Source organism: Solenopsis invicta, chromosome 11, assembly GCF_016802725.1.
Source record: "Solenopsis invicta isolate M01_SB chromosome 11, UNIL_Sinv_3.0, whole genome shotgun sequence".
NCBI lineage: Eukaryota > Metazoa > Arthropoda > Insecta > Hymenoptera > Formicidae > Solenopsis > Solenopsis invicta.
The window spans coordinates 10442854-10467191 of record NC_052674.1 but is presented as its reverse complement, the minus strand read 5'-3'; the positions used below and the strand labels follow the sequence as shown (position 1 = coordinate 10467191).

General features: G+C 30.0%; 2 protein-coding genes and 1 pseudogene across 3 annotated transcripts; 1 reads left to right on the top strand and 2 right to left on the bottom strand.

Moving 5' to 3' along the window:
* Positions 1-1323, top strand: LOC120359011 (uncharacterized protein F54H12.2-like). Its single transcript, XM_039455206.1, has 2 exons — positions 1-79; positions 131-1323. Exons 1-2 carry the CDS (start codon positions 1-3, stop codon positions 1321-1323), a joined length of 1272 nt encoding a protein of 423 aa, XP_039311140.1.
* A 5199-nt stretch (positions 1324-6522) lies between these two features.
* Positions 6523-9071, bottom strand: LOC120358942 (annotated as a pseudogene).
* Positions 9072-9722: 651 nt separating this feature from the next.
* Positions 9723-20681, bottom strand: LOC105204425 (ATP-binding cassette sub-family G member 4-like). 2 transcript variants are annotated; one of them, XM_039454852.1, is made up of 12 exons: positions 20509-20681; positions 18794-18887; positions 15918-16228; positions 14829-15002; positions 14397-14607; positions 12816-12929; positions 12022-12167; positions 11774-11942; positions 11405-11505; positions 10772-10927; positions 10406-10524; positions 9723-10191 (listed from the first exon to the last, which is right to left on the bottom strand). In XM_039454852.1, exons 2-12 carry the CDS (start codon positions 18840-18842, stop codon positions 9966-9968), a joined length of 1776 nt encoding a protein of 591 aa, XP_039310786.1. In that variant the 5' UTR covers positions 18843-18887; positions 20509-20681; the 3' UTR covers positions 9723-9965. The 2 variants fall into 2 exon arrangements, with proteins under 2 accessions (XP_039310786.1, XP_039310785.1); XM_039454851.1 differs by having other exon boundaries at positions 18794-18964; positions 20509-20627.
* Positions 20682-24338: the final 3657 nt, after the last annotated feature.

Genomic DNA, 24338 nt, shown 5'->3' with positions numbered 1-24338 from the left:
ATGTCTTTCCTTCATATCCATTCGAGCGAGTGTTTGAAGAGTGAACTCGATCTCTTCGCTTTACCGCCTACTCAGACTAGTATCGAGAGTGCTCAATGGATTTATTACTAGCCCGTAACATCGCTCGCAGACGACGCACCAATAGAATTTGTTATACCCGGTCATGGAGAAGACTACCTGGATCTCACGCACACTATGCTAAGTCTCCGTATACGTGTAGAAACGGGAACAAATACCGGCACCGCCGCCGCGGCGCCCAAAGTAGGCCCTGTAAATCAACTGCTGCATTCCATGTTCAATCAAATCGACGTGTATTTCAATCAAAAACTCGTGTCACCTCCAAACAACGCTTACGCTTACCGCGCATACATCGAGGCGTTATTAAATTATGCTTCACCCGCAAAAACTTCCCATCTCACCTCTTGTCTGTGGGACACGGATACTCCCGGTTTCATGGACGAGCCGGTAGATTCGCCAACGAATCAGGCTCTCGTAAGACGCGCTCGTTACATTCAAGGAGGACGCGCGTTGGATCTCATAGGACATCTTCACTGCGACGTTTTTAATCAGGATAAATTCTTAATTAACGGGGTGGAAGTTAGAATGAGACTCGTACGTTCCAAAGATTCGTTTTGTCTAATGGAAACAAATTCCACGTCGAAAATCCGCATTCTAGACGCTAGCCTACTTGTAAGAAGAGCAAAAATAACTCCCGGAGTATTACTAGCGCATGCGAGAATGCTGAGTAAAACCACTGCCAAGTATCCCCTTACGAGAGTCGAAGTTAAAACGTTCACGATACACTCTGGTCTCGTGGGAGAATCGTTAGACAATGTGATACTTGGACAGCTACCGAAACGAATAATAGTTGGCTTTGTTGATAACAAAGCGTTTAACGGCGACAGAAAATTAAACCCGTTTAACTTTAAGAATTACGGCATAAATTTCCTTTCGCTCTACGCTGACGGAATGCAGATTCCAAGTAGACCGTTACAGCCGAGCTTTAAGAAAGACGAACCGCTCTACATCGAAGCGTATCACACTCTCTTTTCCGGAACAGGCATACATTTTTTGAACGAGGGAAATTCTATAAGCAGAGACGATTACTCTAACGGATATTGCCTCTTCGCTTTTGATCTTACACCCGATCTATCGGCTAATTGTGCTGGGCATTGGAATCTCGTGAAACATGGAAGCTTACGACTAGAAGTGAGATTTGAAAAGGCACTTACCGCGACCGTTAATTGCATCGTGTATGCCGAGTTCAATAATGTTCTAGAAATCGATTCATCTCGGCAAGTCATAGTCGATTTTTCTGGATAGTCTCTTATAACGCAGATGGATCAACAACAAGAACATTGTCTGTAAAATGTTCACCCCCCATCATCTTTATCGTCACCACCATCATTAAACTACCGTATGCCTAAAAGAGAATTCAGTTTGGAACGAGACTCGGACGTAGCCGGTTCGATTAAGAAAGCTTGCGTAAAGTATAAAACTATGGACATAGTCATCGACATTCAAGGTTTTCGCGACGATGAGGAACAATTTATTCCGAAAGAAATCGCGGTTGTCGCTGTTAACACTCCAATCATCGGACAATGGATTATAATACGACCTTGCCCGTTTGACGAGTTGCCTGTAAATTCGAAACGTGAAAACAACTGGCTTACGCGCAATTATCACGGCATCGAGTGGTTCGACGGCGAAGTTAATCTCAAATATGCAACATCTACGAGAAATTACTCGACAAGAAAGCTACATCTATAGCAGGGGACATGAAAAGGCGCGTTACCTACGCAATCTGCTATCCAGAAACGTATATAATCTGGAAGGCATTTCTCCAGCCTTCAAAAATTTACCCGATGTCGAGGAGAGTGGTCATCGATGAACGTATCATGGATTTCGCGCAAAAGCAAATTTTCACTGCGCGTTGCGCAATGCTTACAAATTGAAACACTGGTTAATCGAGCAAAATAGTAGTAGCTCGAGCAGTCTTCGTTCCGACGAAAACGACAGCGAAGAAGAAGAAGAAGAAGAAGAAATAACATTCAAAACAGCGTCGGCTATAGCCGAAGACGAGAAAATAATCCCACTGCCGTCGTATGAATTCCCTCGAAATTTTACATGCGCTGCGCCAATTGAACGCAGAATACACGGGAGTCTATCCAGCCAACAAGCTACCGAAGGTGTGGACGACGTCGACCGCCATCGTTGCCAACACAGACGATCACAGTCAACCTGGCCAACATTGGGTCGCCTTTTACATCGACAAACTTGGAAATGGAACATATTTCGATAGCTACGGATTACCTCCCTCGGATTCTAGATTTCTCCTGCGATTGCGACGAAACTCTATCACGCATCAATGGAACACCACACAGTTACAAGGAGCGCTTTCCCAAACTTGCGGGCAATACTGCTGTGTTTTTTTATATTTCATGTGTAACGGCTATAATCTTAATCAATTTCTCAATTTATTTTCTGTCGAACACACATACAACGATCGACTAATCGCAGAATTATTTCACAAATTTTTTCTTTATAATAAAAGAAAATGCGTGAAATCATCTGTATGATACCCCATTCAATCATGTAACTTAAAAATGTAAGAATATACTCGTAGATGTATGAAAAAAAAGTTGAATGTTTCAATAAATACTCTTTTGTAACTTTTAAAACCGAATTATTTTTTCACACGACCTACCTAATGCCAAGACTCTATCTCCTGTACGTAGTAACGCTAAAATCGTAAAGTGCTTCCTTTTGATAATTATCTTTTTTCTAAACGTACCATACCTTTGAAAGCATATGTATATCGTAAAAGGCGCTTCCGTCCTTTCTATCGTAATTTCCAGATAAGACCTTTCGACTTCTCAGGCCTCTTTTACCCGTTCCCCACTTTGCTGCTAAATTTTTCCCAAAATACCTGTTTTTCAACCAATCCGCTCCTGGGGCAGCCGTGGGGGAAACTAATAAGCACACTCTAATTCCTCCCGGAGCCATCCCCTTTACTTTCCAATAAAAACGCTCCTGATATCGTCAGGTCTTCCCCGCCCCTCCCCCCGGTCCTGATATCGTCAGGTCCCCAACGCCCCGCTCCAAATTTCGTCAGACCCTCCCCTCCACTTGGCCCTTTTACTGCTAGCGTGTCTCCCTACCCCCACCATTTCACTGATAAGACTGGCGCCAGTGACGTCATTTGTTTTGACGCCCCATGGCTAACCATATACTACTGGCGATGTTGGCAAAGATGGCAGTTCATCATTTTTGTTCAAGTTTTTCGCAAAAAATTGACCAAAATTGGACTATCTCTTACCGTTTGGCCGCTATAGATGTCAGAAGAATTTTGTCCAAGTTTTTTGTTAATTTTGAAGAAATTTAACAGTTTTTGGTCAAGTTTTTGTCAAAAAATCGACCAAAGTTGGACTATTTCTCACCGTTTGTCCGCTGAGATTAATCCCAAGCAGAACAGTAAGTCAAAGTGACATCAAATCGTAATTGATCAAAAAGTGACTTAATGATCATTTTGATATCATTTTGATATAGTGATGACTCACTGTTCTGCTTGGGATATAGATGTCAGAAGTCAGTTTTTTTCCTATTTTTTTGTTAACTTTGCGAAAATTCATCATTTTTGTTCAAGTTTTTTGCAAAAAATTGATCAAAATTGGACTATGTCAGAAGTGAATTTTTTCCAAGTTTTTTTTAATTTTGCAGAAATTTAGTGGACTATCTCCACACCATTAACAGCAATCCCATTATTGTCATCATTGCCATCATTATCACTAATGCCACTATTGCCATCATTCCCACTATTGCCATCATTTCCATCATTGCCATTTCCATTGCCGTCATTGTCACCATAGCATTTATTACATCATATCCATCCCATTGCCATTACATTTCCATTATTTCCACAATTCCCATCATTGCCAGCAGTCCCATTATTGCCATCATTGCATTCATTTCAATATTGCCATTCCATTGCCATCATTTTCATCATTGTATTTTCTTTGCTTCCATTTCCATCATTACTATTAATGCCATCATTGCAATAATTGTTATAATTGCCGTCATTGTCACTTTTATCATTTCCATTTTTGCCATTCCATTACCATTATTACACCATCATTGCATTTATTCCATTACTGTCATTGTCACAAATACCACCATTTCCGCCACTGCTATCATTGCAATCTAATTGATATAATTTCCATCATGCATTCTTTCCATAATTGCATTCTTTCCATCAATGCCATCCAATGGGATGGCTTATTTTCCATCTTTTCCATCATTGTCATTATTGCCATCGTTGCCATCATTGTCATCCCATTTTCATCATTGCCATTATTATTACGCCATTGCCGCCACTGCCGACATTGCCACCATTTTTATTATTGCCATCATTGCCATTTTTTTGATAACATTTCCATCATTGCATTCATTTCATTATGCGATTCTATTTCCATATTTCCATTCCATTGCCATCATTAACATCGAGAACATTGTCATAATTGCCATCATTTCCACCATTGCCGTCATTGCCGTCAGGCTATATATATTGTCATTGTCATCATTTCCATTATTGCCATTCCATTAACATCATTGCATTCATTCCAATATTTCCATCCCATTGCCATCCCATTTCCATCATTTCCACAATTGCGATCGATTAATATCGAAGAATTTGATTAAAATCCGTTACTTTACTGATTAACACTTTAATACCTTATATCGTATATTATTATATAATTCTTAATTAATTTTTTTTTGTAAAGTTTTGATTAATCTTTACGTGATATTTCGTAAAAACTGTTGAAAGGTTGTATTAAAATCAGATCAATAATCTTCACGTTTGTAAGTTAGAGAATAAAAATAATACTCAAGTATCCATATATTTCATTGATTTTTATTACATTATTATTATTATTATTATTATTTATTGTGCCATACTAATCGCGCGTATTGTCATTTGTAAATCATGCGTATGCATGTATATGCCATTGTAACATAATAAAAAAAGAGTGGGCGCTTTCTAGTCTCTCTACGTCCCTGCGCAGAAATCGTCCGAAATCCTCTTTCTGAATTTTACGGCCTAAACGTAGTACGGAAAACGCGAAGGGATCGAGAGGGGAGTGAAGAGGAGGGTATCCATAGAGATAACATCGCCGCTTGCTCCATGTCTATCACCGCGATGCTTTCTCTCTCTAACTGAAGGCCTAAACAATTAAAGGACAATCACGTTAAAAGAGAAATAGAGAAAGAGTGAGAGAGAGAGAGAGAGAGAGTTGCGTCAAGATTTAAAAAAATTAAAAAAGCTAATTTTTTCAAAAGCATAATTTGAAGACATTTAAATAATAAAGAATTATGTAAAAATAAAAAGATGGTATATTTTTTCGTGAAAAGACATTTATTTCTTCTTCATCATATGATGCGATGTTAATTACAATTATTTTTTAAGTACTGCGTAAAATGAATGTTTCTTTATTAAAGAACCAAATTCTCTCTGTTACTATTAAACATCTTTTTTAAGTAAAAATATGATTGTGCAAAATATGGGCATAAACGTATTGATATGTATTAATATCAATGTTAATGTAAATAATTCAGACTATAATAAATAAAAAATTACGCGAAAGTAGACGTAATTAATCATTTGTGCACATTCTCGACCCCTGTTCTGGATGCAACATACGCGATACGCGTCAGATTTTATTTGCAGCAAAATGGATGTTAGCACGGACAACAACCTACATCCATTTCTCGAGAGATGGATGTGGGTTGTTGTCCGTGCTAACATCCACACTGTTTTTAACGGCGGGTTGCAAAATGGATGTGACACGTAGTTCCTATTCTGACCAGAATAGATGTGCGTCACTAGTGTACGGGAGTTTCGAAGCGTTATAGGAAAAAGGCCGCCGTGGTCGCCGCTCTCAGGTTCCTCTCTGCTCAGACCGAATGCACACCAATATGCTACGCGCGAAGATGATCGCCGCATAGCGCAAGACGAAGTACGCGCACAGGAACAGACGAAGCGCGAATACGTCGCTGACAACAAAATTTAGACGATATGTGTATCGCATCTACTGCAGAGGACTTGTATTATGGCCCTGGAATTGACGACTACAGTCGTGAGCTACAGTACAGTCAAGAGAAAATGCAATGTGTTTTGTGAGCTATTGATCGACGGAGCGATGATGGGCACATTTGAGCGCCTGTTTCAAATTATAGCAAACATCTTATACAATATATACCATCTGTTATTTTATCTTTAAGATATAATGTAGAGAAAAAAATTGTAAAAGTTATTAGTGCATCAGAATTTAATAAGAGAGAAAAAGAAAAAATCAATTATTGCACGAAAAAAAAAATATTTAAATAAACAAATAATTATTGTCTGACATAATATGTACACCAGAGGTTTTGATAAATAAATACGTCGAGAAAAAGTGTAGATTTCGTCAGTTGTCTAATAAGTGCGAAAAAGAATAAATTATAAGCACTAAATAAAAACGCTAATTTTGAGATGCAAAAGCACTGTTTATTAAAAAATAAGTATTTTAATGTGATATTCTTTAAAAATTATCAAGAAAATGTCAAATGTTTGCTGATTGTTGAAACAATGAATACATTATAAAACAGTTACATTTAATTCAACCCTTTGAAAATTGACAAATCAGCAAACAAGATCTTCCAAGTTTATCATCATTATTATTATAACACGTTACCATTTTTATTATAACGTTAAAAGTTAATATTTATAAGAATATTTATTATTTTTGATTCCCTGAATATTAATATCACTTTTTTGCATAATAAATTCTCCAACGAAATACTACATAAGTAATTATGTGTAAACAAAATATCCAACAGCTAAGTATTATCAAAGTTACGTAAACTGGTACAGTTGGCATGCCCATTATCGAGAGAATCTTGCTTGGTGAACTCAAATAACAGTAGATTTCCAAACACATTAGATTAAATCGGTCAAGATAAATTGCTTGCATCATTCCTTCAAGTGCATATCTGTAATAAAATTTTATATTTTACTCCAGTTTACTGAAAAGATAGGATAAACTGAAAATATAATAAAAATATATCTCTTCAGAGAAGCAAAGACAACTTTCAATAAGTACTCACAATCAGTCATTATAAATTAGAAAAAAATGACTTGCACATTATATCTAAGTAATAATAATTTTAGATACTAAAAATTTTTAATTAGCTATTGTGGTATAAAAATGTCTGTACCTGAAAAAGCTCACAATGCATAAAGGCCGTAAGTACTCCGACATTTGTCCTAATTTCAAAAAAAATGCAGAGAACAGCAATAATGGTATACTGACTGCCGGTATTATAAAAACACCTAACTGAAAGAATTACATTTGATCATTCATATTGTCTTGTCTACATTAACAATAAATAAGAATTGAATTGAAATATGAATAGTATAAGCTAATCAATGAACTGAAAAATTTGTTATTATATTCACCTCATAATTTATTAATTTTTTACTATTATATTTTATCTAATCTTTATAATTTTATCTAATCTTTTCTAATATAATATTGCAATATATGCATAATTTATTAATATATGCATTAATTTATTAAAACCTCTTTTATTATTTTTCTAAATACGCAAATATTAATTAAACTAATAAAAAATAATAAAAAATGAACATTGGAGCACCTCAGTGTTAAAAGCTGTGCCTGTAAGTATCCCAACTGTTTGCCCAAGAATTGTAATTAACACGCAAATGCTCCACGTTTCTAGAATTCTGTCATATTCCATTGGCTGTCCTGTCATGTAGTATGTTATGAACATGAAAGATGAGGCGCAAAGTATCTAGAAATTAAACGAATTTTTAATTAATTTGAAAAAAAATCAACTATATGTTTAGTTAATAGTTTCGTAATTAGACAGAATTTTACGTCTAAGCGAAAAATAATTAATATGATAAAATACTGCAGTGAAACATACTTGCATAGGGAGATCCGTTAATATTTTTACACTGTAGTACGATCATAAAGAGTACCAATTATTTAAGTGTTCTTGTAGGAATACTGTCGCTTCCGTGGGAACTGCAATACATTTAACACCGTACCATGATTTATAAAATTTATAAACTTATTTTAATTTAAACGTTATACTTTGAGAATATCATCAATCAAGATTGATCTCATCAGGTTTTTTTAAATTATTAAAATAATTGTGGCAATACATAACTTAATAATTTTGCAACGAAAACACCTAAATTATATATTACGTTTATATATAAAAGTATTATGTAGAAGTATGAAATATATTAGAAGAATTTATGTCACTTACACATCTGCACTGCTGGCATAGAATTTGCGAAGAATAAAAATAATATGATGAAAAATAAACAAGCGATGTTACTGTCCGCTTTTCCTGCGTCATTGCCGAAATTGTAGAAAACTATTCCTAATAACAGCGCGATTAAAATGTGTGCTGCAAATCTTAATTTTGTCAAAGTCTGAAAATCAAAATGATAAAGCATTTTTATTTTTTAAGCAAATTTTTCAAATATAATACATGAAAACTTCTACTCACATTATCTCGCTTGATGCAGATGAGAGATCTTAAAAATAAAATCTTTTGCTGTTGCCATGTCGATTTTTCTTGTACTATGCTATCTATGAGTGTATCATTAGTTTCAAATGTCTGTTTGAAATTCAGTTCTGTAAAAAAATTCATTAATTAATAAATGTTGTTTGTAATTTTTAAAAAATGTATTATTGCAAATTCACTATAAATTATCTTGTTTTTTTTTATTTTTATATGTTTTGACATTAATTTTATATTATATACAAATAAGATGATACCTGATCTAATATTTTTAAGACTTTACATTTTTACAAGTTAAATTTCTGTAGAAGATTCTATAGATATTTATTAGATTAAATATTCACGCTTTTTAATCATAGTAAAACAAAATTTAAAAAATTATTGTATACATTAGTATAAAGTACTAAAGGTATTATTAATGAAATCATTAAAAATGTTTAAATAGTAAAAATATATACAGTTTATTTACTATTTTTATTATGTTTTTTTTTTTTATCTGACCTAGCAAATGTTATCTGCCTGGTCAAGTAGCTTAGAATTAAAAACGCAAAATGCCTGTTTTAAAAACCTAAAAAGTATATAATTTTTGTGTTAATTCTAAGCTATTTGACTAGGCAGATAGCATTTGCCTAGTCGGATACTATTTTCCTAAAATAACTATTTGCCTATGACATACACTAGAAGTTTTGATAAATATGTTGAGATAAAAAGCTTGGAGTGTGCCAAACTTCCAATAAAACGCGGAAGAAACTGCAAGCATTGAATAAAAATCTGATTTTAAGATGCAAAAGCATTGATTAGTAAGAAATAATTATTTTAATGTGGTATTTTCTAAAAATTGTCAGGAAAATATCTAATGTTTGCTCATTATTGATAGTGGATATAGTATAAAATAATTAAGTACTTTTTACTCTTAAATTTATGTATTTTTTGTACATTATTATTATTATTATTATTATTATCGTTATTACAATATGTTTTACTTTATACATTTATTATATTTTTATATTATTTATATAAGGAGATACATAAGTTACATTGAAATTTGTTGGGCTATTTATTCGACATTCTTATCAACTTTGTCAAATCGACGCATTGATTATTAACTTCTATCCTAAGTTATTCTAGTTTATTACGCAGTCATATGTAATTTATTTTATCATATGACGTCAATCTTTACGTTGTTATAATTCAACGTGTTATACATATATTTATGTACAAAAGATTTGTACAACTTTAACCATTATTAATCCTATTATTATTTGTTTTAAAACCCTGCCCACTTCATAAGAATTTGGTTGATAAGTTACTTTTTGGTTGAGACACACTTTTAAAATATTTTCTAGAAACGCGAGCATTAACGTAATATGTTAATTTTTTACATACTTAATTTTCCAAAGAAGTATTGTACAAATGACTATGTGAAAAGCGATTATCCAACAGCTAAGTATTATTACAATTCCGTAAAATGAGATTGATGGAATATCCATTAAATAGAGAATCTTTTTTGTCGAACCCAAGTAACAGTACATGTCCGAACACGACAAATTTGGTCGGTCAATGTAAGCCGCCTGCATTAATCCTTCAACTGCGAATCTGCAATAAAATTTTGCATTTCATAAATTTACTACAAAAATATAATAACTGGAAATAAAATAGAACATATCTCTATACAGGATCAAAAACAACTTTCGATAAATAGTAATTATAAATTAAAAAAGCGATTTATAAAAAAAAACATTTAAATATTAATAATAAATTAAAATGCTAAAAGCTTTTAATTAATCGTTGCTATAATATGAAATTGTACCTGTAATAACTTAAAGCGCTAAGAGGCTTTACGAAATTCAACATTTCTTGTATTTTTACGAAATATCCGGCTAACAGCACTAATGGTATATTGATTGCCGGTACCAAAAATACAGCTAACTAAAAGAAATTATTTTTGGTTAACTACATTATTTCTTATACTAAATAAAAAGAATCAAATTGAAATTTAAATGATCAACAAGCTGATCAATGAAGTGGAACATCTGATATTATAATTAAATCACCTGTTAATTTATTAACTTATTAATAATAATTTTATTCAATCTTTTTCTTATAATATTGTAATGTTGTCCTTTTTTTCTAAAGCGTAAATATTGAAATAATAAAAGATACATTGTTTAAATACCTTACTGCCAAAAAGTGTGCCTAGGAATATTCCTTCTGTTTGTCCAATAATCGTACATAACAGACAAATTAACCATGTTTTTAGAATTCTATCCAATTCTATTAATTGTCCAGTCATGTAATAAGTTATAAATGTGAAACATGAAGTACATAATACCTAGAAGTTAAACAAATCTTTAGTTTAAAAAAGCAATAACGTCATAGGTATTTAGTGAAAACTTTAATAGGTCCATTAAAACAACGTGAAGGTTATAAAGAAGATCTTTGTGCTCAATCTAGGTGAATTTACAAGATTCCCCAAATGGCATGCCATATGTTTTACTAGAATCTTGTAAACATTTGTAAATTCACCTAGATAATCATTGAGCACAAAGATTTGCTTTAGACCGTACATAGCCTTCTCGTTATTTTGAGGTGTCTATACATTTTCCGTTCATATTGGGATATCGTTATTATTTAATAATGTTCTTTTTAGCTGCACTTCATGTACCGTTTATCTTCTTTTTCTTTCCAAAGAAAGAATACAATATTTAGCCAGAACTTAATTACAGTTCAATATTTAAATAGAACTTTAAGAGAACTGTTTGAATAAAATAATTAATGAAAAATTGTAATACTGAGCATTGAAACATACTTGCATCGGTAAATCCGCTAATATTTTTACGCTGTAATATGACTTCAAGGAGTACCAATTATTTAAACGTTCCTGTAGGAATACTGCTATTTCCGTGGGAACTATAATCAGATACATTTAATACGGTATAATAATTTTTCTGAAATTTACAAAATGTATTTATTTTTTAATTAATAATTTTAAATATGATAAGTTGAGAATATTGTCACACAGATAGTTTTTTTTATCGATTTTCTTAAATTACCAGAAAGTTCGTAATAATATCCAATTCAATTGTTTGCTAAGTTAATTACACAAAGTATGCATTACGTTTATATATAAATAAAAATACGTAATATGAAATGTGGCAAAAGAATTTAAGTCACTTACTTATTAGTACTGTTTGTAGGGCATTCATGAAGATTAAAAATACTGGAATGAGAAATAAGCAAGAGGTATTGCTAATAACTTTTTCTCCGTTGTCGCCAAAATCGTAAAAAATTAGCCCGAATATTATCGCAACCACGATGTGCGTCGCAATTCTTAGTTTCGTAAAGGTCTGAAAGTTCAATCAAAGCGATATTATTTTATTTTACCAAACAAATCGTTCGATTATTATTTTTAAAGTTTCTACTTACATTATCTCGCTTGATGCAGATTAAAGCTCGTGCAAATAAAATCTTTTGCTGTTGCCACGTCGATTTTTTCTGTGTCTTGTTGTTTGTGAGTGCATCTGTATTATTTCTTTCAAGTTCTTGTTTGAAATCAATCGATGAAATCGATTCTGTAAAAAAAAAGAAACAGTTAAAAAAGGACAGTGTAGAAAATAAAGTAAACGTTTTTTTAGGTATAACACACGTTAATAAAATATATACATTATATTTTTATAGTCGTCCAACTTTACAACAATTTTGTGTAACGATTCACTAGTCTTCTGATTCCATTTGCAATGATTTTGATTGTTTTCAAAATCTTTAGCGATTATTAAAAAATGATATATATATTTTGCTAACGTGTAATGTGTATACGTGAAGAATAAATAAATTTATTTTATTTTTTGAGTTAATTTTATTTTTTTCTATTAATTAAATAATTTATTTCTCAAATTTTTGTGTAAATTACTTTTGTACAATTATCTATCTTTGTATTTTTATGCTTTTTGAATGACATTTATTTTATATTGTACACAATACAGAGGTATTCAGTGCCTGATCTAATATTTTCAAGAATTATTATTTTTGTTAAGATAATTTCTGTAGAGATTGATATAGATATTCAATAGATAAGATACGTTTTTCAATCATTAAGGAACAAGGTAAAAAACAAATAAAGTAGTATAAATTACTAAAGTGATTATTAATGGATTATTATGGATTAATAAAGTACTGAAATATGATATACTGAAATAAATATTGAAATATATACAGCATACTTTTATTATTTTTATTATATTCACTGCGCGATTTGAACTTTTTATATTCATCATAACAGATCTGGTATAAATGTTCTAAATCTCCATCTCTCTGCCCAGTTACCACCTCGAGCACTGCAATCAAAAAAATACAATCAATATAGTGATTATTTTTTGTTGTTAATTAATAATATATTTTTAATTGTAAATATTATATACCAAATATTATTCATACGTTTAACATCACAGAAGTGATAAAGTTATGATTTATATAAATGATGTTATCAAATTGGCTAATAAAGGTAAACAAGTATTTTTTATATTTGCACATAATAATAAAATTTGTATCAAGTTTCATAATTATGATATTTTTTGATACATAAAATTTTAGTATATAAATAACATAACATATCTCTTTTATTCTACTGCCAGATTCTTCACAACAGTGTAAATGAATAAATTTGAGTCATATTCAAAGCTGAATTTTACTGTCAACACATTCGAATCAGATGACCATTCTCAAGGATACTCAATATTTATGTGACAATTTTAAGAAAGTAAAAATCCTTTCTTGGCTGTAAAAGCTGAAGAAATAAATTCTAATCTATTCTAAGAAATTGGAATTTATATACAATGTCACAACTCATTAACAATTAGATCATGTTTTAAAATATAAGTAAACATTTTTAATCCATTTTAAAAAAATGTATTAGGAGGATCGAAAAACAATAACGTTTTTATAATTTTGTTAATAAAATATTGAATTAAAATATAAAATTGTATAAGATTTTTATTGGTATAGTTTTTATGTTAAACATACAGTAAAAAATACTTAACAAATTAAGTTTTTGATAGGTGCGACATATATACTAGAGTTGTCCTACTTATTAATCTTTTAATTCTTTTCTTGAAGAAGCTAACCAGCTCTTAATTTTGTAACATGATAATGCTCGACCACGTATATCGAAATCTATTTAATATTATCTTTTCCGATTATTGGAATACTTCTTACGAAGAAAAAGTTTTATGAAAACAAGCAATGTTCGAATCGTCTTATCTACATTTTTGGCAAAGAAATAAAAAAATAAAAAAAATAAATGGGTAGACATCATAAAAAATAATAATGATATCATTCAACAAATAATAAATTATATTAACAAAACTACATACTGTTTAAATTATTTATAAAAACGATATAATAAAAACAATTTACCGGTCCTTTTCTCTTTATTAAGAATTTGTTATTACTCAAAATAGTTTTAGGCAAATATGAGAGCCATTTAAAGGATCAATTTGATATATACATCAAATTGGAGTACAACAAAAAATGGCCTGATTGTGGCTTCCTCCTTTAAATAAAAAAAAATAGTAGTTTTAAAATTAATTATAAAATCTATTTCTTTAATAACTTTGAAAAATATGCATTGTGAGATTAATAAAAAAAAATATTGATTTTAAAATTATAAGTAAACATGCATGAGAATAAAAATGTGTACAGCTTTTTAGAATATTCTATGCCGTTCTATGCCAATTCTCTTTTTCTTATTTTTGTTGTTTGCTCATAACTTATTTATCACATCACAGTAGTACAGTCAATATTACCGAATTCGGTCACATTGTAGAAGTTGGGACACGTGAACCCGGCGATGTTGTATGTGTTTAAGATTTCGCTCTTTGGACCGCAGTACATACATTTGCCTTCGTGAAGTACCATGATGTCATCGACGAGCGAAACAATATGACTACTTGGTTGATGTATCGTACAAACTATAGTGCAATTTGCTCTTGCCATCTTATGCAATATATTAATGATCTATTCAACAGAAATTATATATTCTTATATAGCATATTAAGAATTATTATAGGTAAAAAAAATTATGCTATGTTGAACGTTATTGTGATATTATTGGAAAATATGTTGCACTTGTATAGAATTATTAGCACTATATTACAATAATATCGACCAACATTTTCATAAAGCAATTACTATTGATTGATTAATTGATTGATCGCTGTATTAACAGTATATCATACTTGATAAGATGCCGCACTATCAAGACCGCTTGTTGGCTCATCTAATAAAATAATTGATGATTTAGTGACCATCTCTACGCCAATAGACAATCTCTTTTGTTCGCCACCGCTTAATTTATTTGCTAATGTGTCCAAGCAATTTGACAAGCTAAGTTTCTCCGCAATATCGTTCACCTGACAGAAATAATATCTCACACATCGCACATTTTATATATGTTTCATTTATTATTTTTACTAGTATTTATAGTTTGCTATACATTATATATATATATATATATATATATATATATATATATATATATATATGTATGTATACTTGAAAATGTATATAAAATTACAAGAAATATACAAGCACTAATATCTAACTATAACAAAATAAGACTCATCTTTAATTAATTGTCCACGTGTTAATCAATGTTCACTTATTATTTTTTAATATATAATATATATAATGATTGTATATTACGTATATTATTATTTTTCTAGTACTAAACTTGTATACTAGTAAAATATATTCTCGGATTATAATAATTATAAAATTATAATAATTATCAGGTTATAATAAACTAAGTATAAGTTTAGATAAAAAAATATTATTAACACATTTAAATTAAGAAAAACGGTTAACTGGTCGAAAGCGTATCTTAGCTCTCAATAATAATTTTCTAAGTGAATTTATATACACTTACAAGTTCTCCGAGATGCTTATAACATTTTAAATTTCTGCAAACATGTGGTGCGCAGTTCGGGGAAACTTATAAATGTATATAAATTTACCTAAAAAAATATTAATGAGCACTAACAATAAGACTCTCGATTGGTTAACCGTTTCTCTTAATTTAAATGTGTCGATGCACTTCTCGGTAAAATTAATTAACTTTGCATGATTGTATATACATTTTTAAGTTTATATATATTATTATTATTATTACATGTTAATTATATATATGTCATTTATTTAATAATTTATTTTATATGTGTAGAATATATTATTGAATAAATAACAACAACAAAATATATAATTTGTACAAACGTGTTTGAAACATTTGAAACGCTTGAAAGACTATTCTCTTATAGTTATATACTTACAACTAAATTAATTTCTTGTGCATTCTTATTAATATCATCTTTCAATCGAGTTGCTATGTTGAGGGTTTCTCTCACTGTCAGGAATGGTAATAAATCAAATTGTTGCGATATGTAGCACATCTGTTTGCGGAATGTCGGTTTATTCCATTCAATACCGTTTACAGTGAGAGTACCCTTAATGTCCATCACTTGTCTTCCTGATATGGCCTTCAATAGAGTAGTCTTTCCCGCGCCGGAAGGACCGATTATCATCGTAACTTTCCCCGATTCGAAATGTCCTGACACATTATGTAAGATTGTTTCCTCAGTTCCTGCAATAAACGTTTATTAATTGTATTTGACATGGGGAAAACGCATGCGTTCATTAATATAACACGTATTTGTAAGATTTACAGTTTTATGAAGATTTATTGGAATAACCTGGCACAATATATCTTCTACCGTGGCCATTAAATGCTGACCTTTGACACGTTAAATATGTCTTACACATACATATATGTATACCTGTATCATAATTATGTAATATGTTAAACGCAGTTGAAGTGAAGCAAAAATTTATGAATGTAATTTCTGGATAATCTCTCTTTAATATTTATGCTTTTTTGAAGTTGAAAACTTTTAATTTTAAAACAAAAATAAATAATACATATTTTGTGTTTCATTAAAAATTTATGAAATGAGATATTGATTTTAGAATCCTCTATGTTGCGATAAATAAATAATTAATAAACTTTGAGAATGAAAACTTTCTTGCATATCGTAGCTTATAACAGCAATATTTTAATTGTATTAAAAAAAGCCGTTTGCATTAATAGAAGTGGGTAGAATTTAATTTGCTTATAAAAACGTCTAAAGAAATTGTGTAAAAATAAAAAATTAAGAGCGGAGATTTCTTAAAATAAGTCGTTTATTTTTTGCATGAGAAAAAGTGAATTATTTTTTTCTTGAATAAAATTGTTATTAGATTAAATTAATTTATATATAGGCATTTTCAGTTCTTCTTATGGCTTGTAAAACAATAGGATTTTTCTAAACACAAAACTATTATGATCTAATTGTTAATATAATATCAGCATCAAATTAATCTTATTTGCGAAAATAAACAATACATATATTAATTACATGCATGTGCTAATAAAAATTGTTAATTAACATATATGGTCTAATGTAAAATTTGATTTCAGTTAAAATAACTACAGATGCGGTCATGAATGTCCGTATGTATAGTTTTATTATTTATTTTTTCGATTAAAACAAAACTATTGGAATTTTGTTTAATTAAGCGTTAGATTAATTGTTTCATTTTCTTAATCTACTTCAAAAAATAAATAATTATAAATGCACTTAATAAAGTAGTAGCGTGATATCTTTATTTATGTAGAGACGTCATATCTATATTTTTAAAAACAAATATGTGGAACCGCAATTTTTACTTTCTCATTTTGCTAAGTGAATTAATACATATTTGTTTTTCTTTGTGATTCTGATAATTCGCGTGTCTTATTAACATTTCTATATACAAATATGATCTTTTAAATTTTTGTGTAGGATAATATACATGTATGAATTATCTAGATCTAGAATCACGACGAAGAAACATGAGTTTTTACTTTATTCAACAAAATAAAAAAGTCAATACTATGAACTAATTTACTTAATATACTTATACATTTTAAAATATCAAGTAATGTTTTTTAATATTAGATATCTTTTAGTTAAAACATTGGGATATAAGTAATGTGATGAAAACTTTTTAATGTTAAAATTATTTACTTTGTGAAACGTTTCTGTGCGAAAAACTTTTAACAATTCGTGAATTAATGATTCAATCTACTAAAGCTTATAATATAAACATTTAAAAACTTGTGCATTATCAGACAGATGATGCATGTAATGTGGAAATCGAAACCGTGTCCTATATTTAGATAACGTTTATTGCAATATACAGCGTGTTTGATAAGAACGTATCCGGCATAACTTGAAAACTAATAAGTAAAGAATTAAAATATCATACTACTTTACAAAAACCGCGATCAATGTTACGCTTAGTTAACTTTAAATTATTTGGATAAATATAAAATAGATTAAATTAATTAATGACATACATGTAAACGTATCTTAGATCAGATAAACATAATTTAATTTTAAATATATTTATTAAAAGATAAAATCATATATCGTTTTATCTGAATAATTTTAATATTAATAATATTGCTATTGGCTAAATTAAATTAAAATAGAAAAATCATTTATTTATAATTGTATTTATAAATCTTTATTTGTTATAATAAAAACAAGAGTTATTCAAATAATTTAATCTAATAAAAAATGTTTTTTTTTTATTTGAATTAATAAACAAAGAAAAATCAAAGTTGAAAAATATTTAGGAAATATGTAACTCACATTATAGTATGACTCTGACAAAGTTCTTTTTAAAAGTTTTTGAATCACTTATAGTTTTGGAGCAATTTTTATATTGTGCTACTATTTCTTGACTTGTACAATATGTCAACAACTGCTAATCATTACGATTACCAAAGTAATTGAAATTGATGAGGAATTATTTAAATAATTGATTATTAAAAGTTTGCATTATGTATATTATATTACATCTTTTATTTTTACTTTTTTTATACTTTTAATAATAGCTTTAGTATTATGAATGTAACCGTGTCATTACAATTACAATTACTGTAGTCAGGAATCACTTATGATTACTTGTAATAACAATTACTGTATGGACGATTACATCCGGTTATGAATGTAATCGTATGTAATCTGTCAATTTTATGATTACAATTACTTGTAATCGTGTAATTGGTGATTGATTATAAAATGCTCAATTTAACTAACATAGATACGTAAGATGAACTTGCCTTTGTCTTTGCGAGCCGAGCAATAGAGATTATTGAATTCGATGCACATTAGTGAATTCTGCGACTTCTCGAACTCCAACAATTTTTCCGATTCCTGCAAGTCAATCTTGTACTCGCCGTCCATCATTCTTGTATTATTTTTACTATTTGCTTCCAGCATCCTTCCAAGCACTTTGTAAAATTAACTCTTTTTAAATGATTAAGTATTAGTGGTTATAATCTGGTCTTACTACTTTAAACTCAAGAAACAGACTGCTGTTTTATTTTTAAAGAATACGTAAAAGAGTAAACTTATTTGCGAAGTAATAATTTTTTATTAAATATTAAGTAACGGAATCGACCGGAACTCTTCGGAAGGCGTTTATATACATTCAGAACTAGAGAAAAAATATTTTTCTGTACACAGAACTCTCGAATAAAGACCAGCGTCTCACCCATATATGACAAAATACGTGTTTGGCGGGAGTTAACAATTTATTATTAACTAATAAATTATGCAATCGACCGGAACTCTTCGGAAGGCGTTTATATACATACAGAACTGGAGGAAAAATATTTTTTTGTACACGGAACTCTATTATGTAATATTATAAAATAAATATTTTATAATAATTTTTTTTTTTTTATTAAATAAACTATGTTAAACGCTAGAACTCATCTAGAACTATAGATCTTTTAAAATCCTACAAGAATTGGGTCTGGAAAATGACGCAAGACAAACTGAGACGCTGCGTGAACCTGGCGTCTCACTTTGTCCTATACGTTTTTTTCGCTTTAAAGGCCAGAACTATTTGTTTTATCTATCAGGAACTATAGAACTATTGTAAATAAAGCCAGAACTCTCAACATTTCGTGAGTTTCCACGAAATGATACGTCAGCTTCACACACACACCTTTTTTGGATTGAAAAAAATAGAAATCCTATAATTTCAATCTTACTTCAAAAATTAAAACAATTTTAAAGAATTTTTAAACTTTAATTGGATACAAATGTATTCGTGTGGTCATTGCCGAATCCAAATTTTGGATTTTTTTTTAAATCCATTTCTATATTCTGAATTTATTACATCTTAATTTATAATTAATCTTAATTAATATCTTATTTTCAATATTCTGAATTTATTTTTTTTTATTGGGATATGCGCTTTATATAAAAAAATAAAGGGAAAAAGAAAAGGAAGAAGTAATAGGTGGGAGTTTATGATTTATCAACATCTTATCTGCTACTCTGTGAAGGTGACCATCATAACTTATATCACAATTTTACTGCTTAAATATCATTGCTCAAATGTAATAATACACTGCATCACTGTAACAATATTTGTAATGTTTCACGAAAATTTTGCTATTTTACTTCGAAATTATAAAAGTTGCTTGTTATCGTTCAAGTGTAAAGCTGAACTTTCTAATTTTGTTTATTATTACAGAGATTCGTGGAGAACAAAACCTGAAAAGACTATAACACAAACCAACACGTCTTGAAAACAAATATATATTTATTTAAGAAAAAAGAAACAAAAATTTATTTAAAAGAAAGGAACAAAAAGTAAAAGAGAAACAAGAAATAAAAAATAAAATATAATGTATAAAACGTCTTAAGCGCACATCACAGTGTTTGATCACGCTACGAATATTTAATCATCCGCGCACAATCCGCTGAATGTCACGAGAAGTTCTGATTCTGACTCTTGCATAGAAATTTTCTTAAGACTTACCTGATCTCGCAAGAGAGATGTTATTTCCTGAAGGAAGAAATCTTCTAATAATGACTCAGATGTCGCTCTTATATATAATAATAATAACGCTCGCAATAACACACAAATGTGCGGCTTCAATGCGGCTGCGTTTTTTATACACGAACTTATATTGAAAGAAGGGGCAAATTTATCTTATTTTTGTTCCTTTTCTGTTTTCGTTCGATACTTTATTCAAGATTATTTTTATAGTGTATGCAATCATTAATAAACATCGTGTTTGTTAGATAATAATAATCTGGTGCGGGATGATAAGAGCTCTGAAAACTACATACACAACAACTCAGATTGTAAAATCACTTTTGATCGTCTTGCGTAACAAGTCAATAAATCAGTGACACCGTTTTATCGATTTATTCCTATCATATGTGTACGCTGAATCACATGTATGTACCTGATATATCGATTCATATGTATCAATTGCAAACGAAAATAAGACGTGATGCTTGAAAGTTATCTCCTGCTAATCAAAATCATTCGAAGTTTATGTAACGTTGCATCATACGACGTTTTGTCGCATAAATGTTCGGTAAACAGCCAGAAATGTTCCGATTCAATTATACCTTTTATATATATATATATATATATATATATATATATATATATATACGACGTCATACCATTTCCAACATTCTTGCGGTGTTTGCAAAACTTGCATACAACGTTAGCGAAACGTTGTATGCATAGATGTAATTCCAGAAACATTTCTGTAAGGTCACGGGAACCAGAAATGATCCGTTTAATTTATAGTTAATTTACGACGTTTTGTAACGTTTTATTTGTAACGTCAATTTAGGCATTAGTGACGCGGCCAGTATAAATAATACGATGCGAGCGAAGAACATATAATATTTATTCACCTTAATTGAGATTTAATTGTAATATTATTACGCAAATACAATTTTGTGATATTTATTACAGTAAATATCAATTTATGATAAATAAATATTACATGTTATTCTTTGATCGTATTATTACATGCAGTCTACGTCATTAACATCTTATATTTCTACCTTTGATAAGGTATTATATGCGAAATGTACGAATTTACCTAATAAAAACATTATAAATTCAATTTTGTAACCACACACATGTTACGAATTAAAAATACTTGTAATTTTAATAATTTAGTTGTAAATAAATATATATGCTTTTTCAGCAGATTGGACCACATGCAGATAAAGTAAAAGTCCAATCTGCTGAAAAAGTTATGAAACTCACCGATATGTGTCACCAGCAACTGATATATTACGTCTAAACTGTATATAATTTGCGTTATTATACTATAAAACAGGTTTTATAAACATTTATAATTTATATTTTATATAAATTATGCAATAAATTTTATATTGTTTAAATAATTTTTCATTGCCGTGCGCATTTTTTTTAATTTTTCTTACTAGTCGGGATTGATTTAGAAGCCTACAATAATGTTCTAAAAAAATTTGCAGCCCCGACCGAGGCTTCCTTCCCTTGTTTCTGCAATAACTCATAATATAATTTAAACAATTTAGTAGACCTGCGCATTTTTGTTAATTATTCTGGATAGTCTGATCTATTTAGAAGCGTATAAGTGTATTTCATGCAGTTACTTGCTAGTTTGCCTTTATATGTCAAAGTTTCTTATGTATTTTATTTTGAATGAGAATCCCTGCTTTGACGAATCTGCTGCTGCGAATCCGCTGCTAGCTTCAACATCATATATTAACATTAAATTGCACAAAGCGCGATTAAACTAATTGAGTAATTAAATGAATCGTTAACGGTATTTCATGTGCGATTGATTAATCAACGATATTATCGTTTTACGTGGCGCCACATAACACTCCACAGAAACACGATAAGCTAGTGTAAAGAGATAAAACGTCTTCTTACAATTTACGCTTAATATTATATATTATTTGTTATGCTTTTAAAAAGCGAGGTACTAGTCAGTTGACTACAAGCAAAAAATAACTTTTTCTCTCTATCCATGAAAAATAATTTTTGTTTTTCATAACAATCTATAATATGTAATATACTTTTTAGCATATTATTTAATCTCATTTGATCCTCTCTTACAGCACTATACGTTTTGTACACATGTGCGAAAGGAGAGAGTACGCATGGTTACAGCACAGTATCACCGTTTTAGTTTCATTTTTTAATCTTTTTTCAAAATTAATATTATCTGCTGGATCATAATTTGTAATTTGTACTTCTAATTTATAAATTTCGTCAGTGATTGACCCATCATAAGTTCTGCATTTATTTGATAGAGCATTGAAAGCTGTTTTCATGAAACCATAAATCACTAAGAAAATAATTTATTGTAATTAATATATTTTAATTACTTATTATAATTAATATTAATATATTAACTTAATGTTAATATATTAACTTACTAGATAAAAACATTTTTAAATGACAAAATGTTGGTAATTTGTTTCACTTTAGAATCTCTTTAAGGGGGCATATACACCCAGGAAGGTAAAAAAAATCGATTTTTTGATTATTACATATTTATAATGTTTAATAATTCGGGAATGTTGGGGAAAATTTTAAATCAAAATTCCGAAAAATGATGAAGTTATAGCCCTGATAGTACATTGGCTCGCCGTACCACGCGCGCGCGCCGCTGATATATCGTGATTGGACCACGGCCCGTCCCTTCGGTTTCATGTCTAATACCCATGGTGGAAGTATAACATGGTGTGCTCAATTTGGCTAAACTACGCCCTTTTTCATGGCAAAGTGTCTCTTATTCCTGAAGGCTGCCAACTGTGAAAAAATGAAATATTTAATGTCGGAAAGTTGCTAAACCTAGATGGTCGCATCTTTGTCACACGTACGAGTGCGTGCATTGCGTCTTTTTCTGTCATACCAGCGCCGCCAGCGTCATTGCTCTAATTTCAGCGTCTTTGCTTCATAGCGTCCATAGTAACAACACGTGTTTTGAGGTTATTTTTTAAACTTTATTGTAAAATAAAGTGAAAATGGTACGTTGTGTAGTGAAATCGTGTAAAAATTGTAACGAAACATGCTTGCCAGCGCAAGTAAGCTTTTTCCGATTTCCGGAAAATGCAGTAATGCGTGAAGGCTGAATTCAGAGAATCGGAGAGAGTTTTATGCCGAAAAATATTAAGAATGGTAAGTCTTATTAAATATTATTAGCCAATTTTTTGTAATGACATTATTTTCATTGCAATTTGTATTACACACACAGGCACACACACAACATTCCAATACTGTTCCAAAAGAAAATATTGTAAATATTCGTATCTTAATAGAGCAACCTAACCTAACACCAATTACTTGATATATATACTAACCAACAATTTTCTATTTAATTATCTTAACTTTTGCAATAAATTTAAAGAATAGTATATTAAACTGATACAATATCTTTCAAGATAATTAAATGTACGTATCATGTATACATTTATACGTATCGTCGAAATTAAAATAATTTAATAGGAAGTTACATAGCACACATCAAGTGCTTGATGTAAACTAAGACAATTGTTAACTTATTAATTGTTAGTTAACTTAACTATTATTCTGTCATTTGAATTTTCAGCAAATATATGCTTAGCACACTTCACAGAAGATTTGTTTGTGAGAAGTAAGAAGATTCGACCTCCTATGGACATTCGAAGACAGTCGCTTTTGCCGTTCCAACATTATTGTTACCAAAAACGGAAAATAGGTAAACACGAATAAATAATAATTGATGTATTAATTACTGAAAAATACATTCTTTTTTTTGCATAACATTATCAAAGTAACATTTATGTTTTCTATTTTAGTGA

What these genes read in the sequence shown, in the direction of transcription:
- LOC120359011 (XM_039455206.1), top strand. Translation starts at nt 1, where the DNA reads ATGTCTTTCCTTCATATCCATTCGAGCGAGTGTTTGAAGAGTGAACTC. An exon ending in TTTACCGCCTACTCAGACTA is followed by an intron (nt 80 to 130) that starts GTATCGAGAGTG and finishes CATCGCTCGCAG; the next exon opens with ACGACGCACCAATAGAATTT.
- LOC105204425 (XM_039454851.1), bottom strand. Translation starts at nt 18,953, where the DNA reads ATGCTGGAAGCAAATAGTAAAAATAATACAAGAATGATGGACGGCGAG. An exon ending in TCTGCATCAAGCGAGATAAT is followed by an intron (nt 11,943 to 12,021) that starts GTAAGTAGAAAC and finishes TTGAACTTTCAG; the next exon opens with ACCTTTACGAAACTAAGAAT. An exon ending in TAGCGGATTTACCGATGCAA is followed by an intron (nt 10,928 to 11,404) that starts GTATGTTTCAAT and finishes TTTAACTTCTAG; the next exon opens with GTATTATGTACTTCATGTTT.